Source organism: Camellia sinensis, chromosome 5 (assembly GCF_055761805.1).
Source record: "Camellia sinensis isolate YWXY chromosome 5, ASM5576180v1, whole genome shotgun sequence".
NCBI lineage: Eukaryota > Viridiplantae > Streptophyta > Magnoliopsida > Ericales > Theaceae > Camellia > Camellia sinensis.
The window spans coordinates 19,029,703-19,040,581 of record NC_138965.1 but is presented as its reverse complement, the minus strand read 5'-3'; the positions used below and the strand labels follow the sequence as shown (position 1 = coordinate 19,040,581).

Sequence of the window (10,879 nt, the reverse complement as noted above, 5' to 3'; positions counted from 1 at the left end):
TGAAAATTTTCTTAATTGTTTAAAATTAAGAAAATTTAATAATTTTAGAATGAGAATTTAAACCTTCTATAAGGCTTCTCCCTTAAAACTCCCTTTATAAAATTATTTTATATGAGTGAAACAATTCACTTTTTCTTTCTTTTCCCGATGTGGGATTGTAACATTATATAAGTGAAACAACTCACTTTTTCTTTCTTTTCTCGATGTGGGATTGTAATTATTTTAAAATTAAATATTATGATAGTTTCAAACAAAATTATTTTTTAAATCAAACTTATATGGGATTATAAAATAAAAGTTAAATAGAAGTTAGCCAATAGAGATTTTCTTACTTGTTTAAAATTAAGAAAATAATAAAAAAATGAGTATGAGATATTGATCATAGGATTTCTTACTAAAAATCTCATTTTGCTTATATAAATGGGAGCATAAGATTCACCTTATGTAAGTGAAACAATTCACTTTTTCTTTCTTTTTTCAATGTGAGATTATAAAATAAAAGATAAATGAAAGCTAACCAACAGGAATTAGAGAGGCATACTTTAGGTTATTGAATTTATCATACTCGATCATTTTGTAAACTCATATGTATATTTAAAAAAAAAATCAAATTCGTTCTAAAGTCATGTTCATACAATTTCAATGTATTTATTTTTAATAAAAATATATGATCTATTTATAAAATTATATGTATTATTTATTTTTAAAAATTAAATATAATAAAATTATGTGATTATAAATGATAGTCTCGTTCAATGTAAATCGAACTTTAATTTGTTTAGAATGTTACCAATAAAACCTGAAAATAAATCAAAGTCAATCAACTGATCTGTTCTCCTTTCCGATATGTGTGCCTTATTACATTGTCATTCATGTTGTTATAATTGTGGAATTAACTTGTATCATTGCATTTGGAGCAAAATATTGCTTTAAAAGTATAATTAACTGTAACCATGCAAGCAAGATGGACCCAATTGGAAGAGATTGGTGACGATTTTTAAATTTCGAAACCCTTTTATTATAATAATATTTACATTAATTATTAAAAGAATCCTTTAAATTATATAAATTGGCCTCTTATTAAAGATGCATATTTTCACTGTACAGTTTAGTGAACCATCAACATAAACTATGATAAAAACTTCCGACCTAAACTATCCCAACCTAGACAATTCATTTTTTCTTTTTTCCCCGATGTGAGATTATCAAATAAAAATTAGCCAATAAAAATTTTCTTAATTGTTTAAAATTAAAAAAAATAAAGAAAATTAATATGAGGTATTAAAACTCTCACAAGGCTCATCACTAAATGGGATGGGAGTATCAAATTTTCTATATATGAGTAAAAAACTAATTTTTTTTCTTCTTTTCCCGATGTAAAATTATCAAATAAAAGTAATTATTTAAAATTAAAAAAATTAAGAAAATTAGAATGAGGATTTAGAATTCCTAAAATGTTTCTCGCTAAAAAAGTTATTTTTTCTTATACAATATATAGATATAGATAGATGGTCACATTATTTTTGTAATTTTTTTTTTTTGGGTATAAATTTTATGTGAGAGTAATATTTTCCTTGTAATAACAAAGCGAGGTTAAATTCGTCCAAACAAGCTCTAAGAATTTAAAATCGATGTCCCCACCAACTTAGGACAGTGAAGTAATTTAAAGTTGAGTTTGGAAAAAAAACAAAAACCGAAAAAAGAAAGGAAAAGGATAAAACACAAATAAAATATAAATTCACAGTCACCACCACACCACCTAATAAAAGAGCTTTTTCTCTCTCCTTTGCCCTCACAAACCCTTTCTCTCTCCTTCTCTTTGCTCTTCGCGGAAGAGAGAGAAACTCCGAAACCTCTCCTTCTGCTCTAATCTCCCAATCTTCTCTCTCTATAAACAAACACATACATATACGTATATATATACCTTGAATCTTATATATACAGAGTCCTTTTGGATTCGAAGCTTTTTTGAATCGGTGATTTTTTTTGTGTTGTGTTTTTTGATCGGACGGCGGCGATTGAGGTATGCAGGCTGATCAGACGGTGTTGAGCTTGAGACCTGGTGGCGGTGGAGGCAATCGAGGCAGCAGAGTCCTTGGTCCTCGCTTCGAGCCTTCTTCTGGATTTGGATCTTCTTCTCTATCTTCAGATCTTTCTCTCCTTCGTCCTCATGGCGGCGCTCCTTCTTCCTTCTATCTCAGGGTCGATACTTTCTCTCTCCTCCCTCGGATCTAGGGCTTCCTTCTCTTCTTCTGTAGTTGTTGTATTCTTTTTCGCCTTCGCATCGTTTTCGATTTCGTTTTCTACTGAATTTGATATTAGTTCTTTTGATACGTAAAGATATCAATTTGGATGTTAATCTGTGATTTTTGTTTTAGGTTTCGGTTACGTTTCAATTGTAACTTGGATTTTGTTATAGTTTGTTTGAAGTTGAGGTACATGATTTTGTTTATGTATTAGCTGTAAATCGATAATACATGTTGTAGTTTCTGGTGATGATGGATCATACTTGCAAAAAAGAAAAAATCACATATGTCAAAGTTTATTGTGTTTTCTCAAGTGGTGATTTGGTGTTTTTCGATTCTGAAAATCATAAAGGATGTGTTTTTCTTGTGTAGTTTTATTAGTTCTTGCTTTAGGGGTAGCACGGGGTGTTAAAATAACGGTAATTTGAATTTTTAAATTAACCTTCTGATTACTCGTGCTTTTGAAAAGGTTATGGGATGGAGAATTTTAGAAATTAATGTCCTCATTCTTAGCATTGCACTTAAGGTGTGTATCTGCTGTAAATATGGACATAAAACAACATATAGGCTTTAGGTGGGCATGCCGTGCACTTCAGATTGCCCATAAAGAACCTATGTACATTTAAGCTTTTTCTAAGGGATTTTATGAAACTTGGGAATTTCGTGTTTGTGATGGAATGTAAGAAAATTGAGTTGCTTTTACTTTTGACTTATTGCGATGTTGGGGAATAGCTGTGTCACCAAGCTGTTAATGAAATAAGAGTTAGGTTTTGTCATGATTGGTAGCATGGGATTGGTGCATGATCCCGTTGACAGCTGGTTTATGTCTGATAGGAAGACGACACCAAGTATGCTTTCGTTATTGTCGGATTTATAGAAGTTTTATTGAACTGACATATGTTATTCTGGCATACTTATTGTATTTGTCTCTTGTTACAGACTAGGATGTTTATTGAATTGGTTAGGTTTATAGAGTTTCTGACTTTTTTGTTGACTTCAGCCCAAAACTCTGCAAACGTAAGTCATCATATCTGTTGGGGTGAACTGTCCACTAATTTGCCAAGTCATCATGCTTCCTTGTTGACTTTAGTCATCCATATTGAATGTTGTATCAAGGGTTTTAAATATTGTCGGTTATGTATCATATCGGCTGTTCCATAACGGATTTTTGGCCTTCCAATACCGTTATTCATTGATATATCGGTCGACACTGTTTGTTACTCTCCAATATCAGTTGATATACGACCGTATCACAGTTACATATCCCGTTATTTAAAACTATGGTTGTATGTTGGCCATATTTTGTGCATGATGGTAATGATTTTGAGTTGTACATAATCTATTGGTTTTAATGCAGCCTTGCTAGTTGATTCATAAATAACACAGTCCCCATTTTCTTTAAGAGCAATTTTCCCATTTGTTTTAATGATTGAAAATTAAAATTTATTTTATTACTTGTTTGCTTGTATGGAAAGTTTAATAAGTGGATTTAAGTTTTTGACTCATTGTAGTTTTGTTGTTGTAGACTGGAGATTCCCGGTTCGAGGGCCATGAGCGTGTTCGTTACAGCCGGGACCAGTTGTTGCAACTTAGGGAGGTAAGATTTTTTAATTTATGCTCTTAATGAGTGTGTACTATTTTTGTGATATTGCGTCTAATTTGTGGGGCATTGGTGACAAACTTACATTGTTCTCTTGCTTATAAGATACCTCTACCATGTTACCATATTCCTTGCAAACCTCCTCCTTTCTTTCATGAATGTTGTCTTTTGTTTATTTACTTGTAAATTTTTCCATAGCATCCAGGACTTCTTTATCTTTGCACTTATCCTGTTCGTTGGGAGTTGTAGGAGATACACACCTAGTCAATGCTGATGTAGTGGAATCTTTGTTGTAATTTTTTATATTGTCATCTCTTACCTCCCTTCCTTTCATTTCTCCCTGTTTCATTTCTATGTTTTGATTAGTTTATTTGTTTTATTGGCTTGCTTATGGAAACATGCTACATCTTTTCCCTTTTCGGGGGTGCATGTAAAAGCATATTATTGATCACTTCCTTTGATTAATGGGAGCTGCCACTGGTTAATGTCTGTTTATGTACGTCGAATAATCGCGTCTATTGCCCACTTTTTAGTTGTTTTCACGATGGTCTAAATCATGTTGAAATGACTTTACTCTGGCAGATATAGATGTATGTTTGATCTGTCTTCATGACCAACACTGTTTGCAATGATCTTATGTTGCAAATTCTTTATCCTTCATTTGTGTTGCTAAATCACTCATGGTGACTGCTTATGCTGTGTATTTTTTCATAGGTTGGTAACATCCCTGAGGCTATACTGAAAATAAAACAAGAAGTTGAAACTGAATTTTTTGGTGAAGATCAAAACTGGGGTCATGTGGAAAGCACTGTAAGTTTCTGTTACCCTTTGATAAACCCTGTCATTGAGAAAAATGATTGATTTCTTGCAGAGATTAATATCATATCTTCAACCTTTGCTTGCATCAAAATTTTCTTATGGTTAATTGCAATTGGTGAAGAGTTTTGTTATTCAAGAATGTTTCTGTTGTGCTAATTTTTCTTAATTTCCTTCTTTCTATTGGTATACTTTACCAGCTCATTTTGTGTGACATGTTTGATTTCAAATAGCCACCAATTCAACCTCAAAATCGTTATTCTGAGCCAGACAATCGTGACTGGCGTGGTCGATCTGCACAATTTCCTGCATCTGGAGAGGAGAGATCCTGGGAGAACAAAGAGTTTAGTGGCCGGTTTGACTCTAGACAACAGGAGGCAGGTCAACATAATCGCCAAGACCAACTCAACTCACAGTTTTCAAGGGCACAAGGGGTAAGTTGTTTTTGTTACATAAGTGAATTGATTTTTTGCATTACTCATTTAGGGAAATCCATAGTGAGGGGTTGTTTGGCATATGTTTTCTCGTTATTTTTTCTTGTTTTTTAGACTACAGTGCGCCCAAAAAGCAGGGAGTTTGGAAAATGAGTTTAGCTGTAGAAAAGCATAAAAACCAAGCTTATTGTATGTTTATTTATTTTATTTTATTTGGTTGGCAAACACTTTGGCTTTTTAGCCTCTTTTACTGAAAACAAAAAGTAAAAACTGAAGTCTTAGTCTTTATAAACAATCATGTTTTTCTTTCTAAAATGGATCTGACATTGAATTTAATCTCTGTGGGTTAGTGGGTTTTAATGATTGTTGAGGCATAGTTATTGATGAAAATTCGACTTATTTTTGTGTTACTCTTTTTATGTGTTGTTTTGTAGTATTTCCATTTTGTTCAATTAAATAGAAGAGCTATCATACCATATAATGCTCGATTAGTATAGAAGTGCGTACTCATATGATTCCTTACACACATGCGGACTTAAGGATTGCTAGTCTTTAGATTTTCAACCTAAATGTGTTTTGAAATCTAAACGGTGTTTTTGTTTTGATGTAATGGCCTTCGGTTTTTGGAGCTGATTCCTTGTCCTCTCTTTGTAGTTTGTCTTTGCTTGTCAATAAAATTTTTCATTGCCAACAAAAAAAAAAGTTGTGTTTTAAATCTAATCATTGTTCAAGTGTTTTCCCATAAGGGCTCAATCAACAATCCTTCTATATCTTTATATGAGGCTTATTAGTCAGTTTAATGTTAAACACTATCCGATGAAGAACTTCCTTTATTGATAATAATTGTTCCTAGATAGTGCTACTGCCTTGGAATCTAGGGAGGAATAAGTGGCATCCTCTTTTTTCTCAGATTTTCGACTTTAGGAGTTTTCCATAAGTTTTGGAAATTATGTTATCCAAATGCACTAGAAGTTTAACTTTTAAGTTCTGATTGGGATTGCTGTATGGTTGTCCCATTGTTTGCATCTGAGAACTGGTTGTCCTTTGTCAGTTGATCAATCAATTTTGTGCAGATGGTCTGAGGGATGCTCACGGGGTTAATCATGGCTTGAGGTTTTTATTCTAGTTTTTCTTTTACTGTTTTGTTCCTTTATCTTATACAAGGATGTATCATGATTTGGGAAGAAAATGAAAGGAGAGAAGGGGGACCCTAGCGCACTTCCTTCATCTGTATCATGGTTTTTTTCCCCCCTTCTTTGTAGTGTTGTTTTCTTATGGGGCTGTAGTATGAGAAGTGGCATCCTTCTGTTTGGGAAGAAAATGCAACCTCATTGTATATGACACCTCTGAAAGGTGGGTAGAATATGTAGAATGACCAGGAATGAGAAAAGGGATGAGCTTCTCTGTTATAAACCTATTACACGGAGAGATAGTTGTGTTCTACAGACTAGCCTAGTGAATTTTCACAGTTCCTTTAAAATGAAAGTATAAACATATTGCATGATCTAAGCTGTATATGCAAACTGTGCTGACATTCGCCACTGCCTTTTTAATCAGTGTGGCCGTGTGTTGTTAAGATGTGGTCTGTTTACTATGTAAATTTTTGTTTGTCTGTAAATAGTTGCCGTTTGGAGTTAATATCGAGCCATGCTTTGTCAATGAACCAGGTAGGACCCGCTCCTGCTCTAATTAAGGCTGAGGTGCCATGGTCAGCTCGAAGGGGAACCCTCTCTGATAAGGATCGTGTTTTGAAGACAGTGAAAGGGTAATTTCTTCTGAAGATCTTTGTATGATTTCCTGACAGCTATGCAATCATGTGATTGTCACTTGCTATATTGTATGGATCCTTCTGAATATTTAGTGTCTATGTTGGACACTCTAATCATATTCCTGCAATTTATAGTTAATTTCACTCAGTCATGAACCATTTTTGTTTGATATCAATTATTAAGGTTTTGAAATATTTTAAATCTCTACTGTGTGTATTTGATATTATAATTTAAATATCTCTGATTTAATTTAATTTGATTTAATTTAGTTAAATATTGTTTCTGATTGCTAGAAAAAATTGTTGGCTCTAGTAACTAATGATTGCATGAATGTCAGTTGACAGGAGTTTGCAGCTGAATTTTTTTTCTCTTGTTTTTAAAATTAGCATACATGTGAATGTCATTTCATATCAATTATGCATGCTGACTTCTGTCTTCGATTGCTATTTAGGATACTGAATAAGCTGACTCCAGAGAAGTTTGACCTTCTCAAGGGACAGCTAATTGATTCTGGCATCACAACACCTGATATTCTGAAGGTTCTTCTTTTCTATTCTATTCTTTTTTTTTCTTTTTTTCTTTTTCTTTTTCTTTTTCTTTTTCTATTTTCTATTTTCTTTTTTAATTTTTAATTTGTTTTTACCCCTCCATCCCCCAAACCTCCCAGACATGCTTCTGCCTGGATTGGGGAATTTTCTTAATTATTATTTTACTTTCAGTTTGGTTTTTAAAGGCTAATGCAGATTCTGCTTGCAATGCACAGGATGTTATCTCCTTGATTTTTGACAAGGCAGTGCTGGAACCAACATTTTGCCCCATGTATGCAGAGCTGTGTTCGGATCTAAATGAAAAGCTCCCTCCATTCCCATCGGATGAGCCTGGTGGGAAAGAAATCACTTTTAAGCGGGTCCTCCTGAACATCTGCCAGGAGGCATTTGAAGGCTCTGACAAACTTAGGGAAGAAGTAAGGCAGATGACTGCTCCTGAGCAAGAGTCGGAACGTAGAGATAAAGAAAGAATGGTCAAACTTCGCACACTCGGAAACATTCGTCTAATTGGGGAGCTTTTGAAGCAGAAGATGGTGCCTGAAAAAATTGTTCATCACATTGTTCAGGTTCTAATTAAAGCTCCCTCTCTTCTTTCATGTTTTTAGCTTGTAATATCTTGATTATTTTTAGATCTCTCTTAATATAAAAATTGTTTTACCGTTATTTGTCATGTGAGACAGGAGCTTATATGGAGCTTCCTTTCGTGGTTCTTTCACGTTTTTGGCTTGAAATATCTTTATTTTCAAAACAGTGTCTGACTCTCAATATAATAATTTTCTTTTACCATAACTTTTCATGTGAAACAGGAGCTTTTAGGGTCTGATAGTAAGACCTGCCCCGAGGAGGAAAACGTGGAGGCCATATGTCAATTCTTCAACACTATTGGTAAACAGCTTGACGAGAGCACCAAGTCACGGAGAATTAATGATATGTACTTCATCCGATTGAAAGAATTGTCAACAAATCCCCAGCTGGCTCCACGATTAAGGTTCATGATTCGTGATGTTCTTGATCGGCGTGCAAATAATTGGGTTCCCAGACGTGAAGAGGTAACTTTCTACTGCTCATTAATTTCCATGATATGATTTTGGTGCTGGTATAAAATTTTATCATTTTGCTAATTAAACTCGTTGCAGGTTAAAGCCAAAACCATCACTGAAATCCATTCGGAGGCTGAAAAGAATCTGGGGTTGCGTCCTGGTGCTACGGCAAGCATGAGAAATAACCGTGTTGTTTCTGGTGGACAGGGGAGTGTCAGCCCTGTGAGTGGTTTCCCCATCAATCGTCCTGGCACTGGGGGAATGATGCCGGGAATGCCAGGGACGAGGAAGATGCCTGGGATGCCCGGAATTGATAATGACAATTGGGAGGTTCCTAAGGCTCGTTCCGTGTCGAGGGGTGATGTATCAACAACCATTCAGCCCATTGGACGTGTTAAACCACCATTAATTGGCAAGCCACCATCATTGAACTCAAAATTTCTTCCTCAGGGTACTGGTGGCCTCATAGGTGGTAGGACTAGTGCCCTATTGCAAGGCAGTGGTGCCCCTCCTGTTCGCCCTCCTAACTTTGGGTATGGTATGGACCCCCCTGCATCTCAAGTCCCTTCCCCCGCCAGACCTGCACCAATCGCATCTGTGCCTCTGGCTGCTGAGAAAGCAGTGGGTCCTTCTAATATCATGGTACTTAGGAGAAAAACAATTTCTCTTCTGGAGGAATACTTCAGTATCCGGATGTTGGACGAGGCATTGCAGTGTGTGGAGGAATTGAACTCCCCAGCTTACCACCCCGAGGTTGTCAAAGAAGCCATTGCGCTTGCTTTGGAGAAAATCCCACCCTGTGTGGAACCAGTTGTGAAACTCCTTGAGTACTTGTTTGCCAAGAAGATTCTTACGGCTAGGGATATTGGGACCGGATGCGTGCTCTATGGTTCGATGTTGGACGATATAGGCATCGATTTACCAAAGGCACCGAATAATTTTGGTGAGGTTATTGGGAGTCTAGTTTTGGCCGTTGGATTGGACTTTAAGGTGGTGGAGGCTGTCCTGAAGAAGGTGGAGGACGATATGTTCCGAAAACCGATATTTGCTGCTGCAATGAGGATCATCACTTCAAGTTCTTCTGGGCAACGCGTATTGGATACGCAGACACCTGACATTGAGGCATGCGAGAGCCTAGTCTAGGGAATGTTTTGGTGCTCATATTGTCGCTTAACTTTGCAATTGCTTCCATTTACATCCCCAACCCACCCGTTCGAGGCAATCAACTGTATTATTACATGTGTGATAAAAGGTGGAGCTGCTAAAGAAACAGGTGAGAATTTTATTGAGCTGCTACTATATATTGTTCTTGAGGTCATAGTATTGTGTTCACTAGAGAGATTACAAAAAAAGATAATTCTCTGGATTTTGTTCTCGAGTACTTGAGTTGAATGGCCCTTTCTGGGACCCAGATGTTTTATATTTGATTAGTTTTTTTTTTTTTTGGTTCTCTTTTTGTTGTTTTAATTTTCCTGACTCCATGAGTAATTTAGCCTTTCTTTTTTTTTTTTGTTTTTTTTGTTTTCTAAATTTATTTTGGTCACTTCATAAATGACATTGCTCTACTTTCGCGGGTTTTTCAAATGAGAATTCAATTTAGTAATTTTTGCTTCTGGGTAGCTTGTTCATGCCTTCAGCTTGGAAATATTTTTTGTCGCAGTGTGGGTCGGGTTTTTGTTTTGCATTGATATGGTTTTTGAGAAGATTTCTTTTGATTGGTGGTTGCTGTAGACTTGGAATGGATAACTTACTTTTTTGCTTGATGTTCCTGCTTGTAATTTTTTGCTGGAAATTGTTTGTAATGCCTGGTGCTTCTGTTTTTATATGTTTTGAAAACTAGTGTATTAATCATATTTTTTGTTTTTGTTTTTGTTTTTGTTTTAGTTTTGGTTTTGGTTTTGGTTTTGGTTTTTTTAAACATAATAATAATAGTAATAAAGGAAAGAAAACACCAAAACATGTTTCCTATTTTTGCTAAATGGAAAGAGGAAATGCTAACAATTTTTTTCTTTTGTTTCAACTTCAATTTTGTTTTTCGGTTTTTGTATTTGATAATTAAAAACGAAAATGTCACAAAACATGAATGAAAACTGGGAATTTTCTATTTTGTGCCTGTTGCATTGTTTCCATAGAACACACAAACTTGCTTCCACAAAGTAACAACATCATACATAAAAAAACACACTAGTTCTATCCAAAAGCTGCTCCAAACATGGCTGAGTAGGCATTAATTTAACTATTATTTGGGCTACCATGGTTATATTATTGCAACTGGAGGCTACAATTTGGGACTGCCAAGCTTCGCATTACAATCTTTGGCATCAAATTTGCCACAAGTTCAGGCATATTGCCAAATTTTGATTGAATATGTACATAAAAATATTAACTGGAATATGTTAAAGTTGTATAAACCGTTTGATTAACTC

At 35.0% G+C, this 10,879-nt stretch overlaps 1 protein-coding gene and 1 non-coding gene across 2 annotated transcripts; both read left to right on the top strand.

Annotated features, from left to right (window-relative positions):
- Window positions 1–1,732: 1,732 nt before the first annotated feature.
- EIFISO4G1 (MIF4G domain-containing protein / MA3 domain-containing protein) lies at window positions 1,733–10,066 on the top strand. The gene is made up of 9 exons (XM_028262497.2): window positions 1,733–2,202; window positions 3,772–3,843; window positions 4,561–4,656; window positions 4,896–5,096; window positions 6,764–6,861; window positions 7,317–7,404; window positions 7,629–7,979; window positions 8,220–8,462; window positions 8,550–10,066. Exons 1-9 carry the CDS (start codon window positions 2,026–2,028, stop codon window positions 9,594–9,596), a joined length of 2,373 nt encoding a protein of 790 aa, XP_028118298.2. The 5' UTR covers window positions 1,733–2,025; the 3' UTR covers window positions 9,597–10,066.
- On the top strand, window positions 2,766–2,870 carry LOC114315895 (small nucleolar RNA snoR103). The gene has a single exon (XR_003647959.1). It is a non-coding gene; the product is annotated as a small nucleolar RNA snoR103 (small nucleolar RNA).
- Window positions 10,067–10,879: the final 813 nt, after the last annotated feature.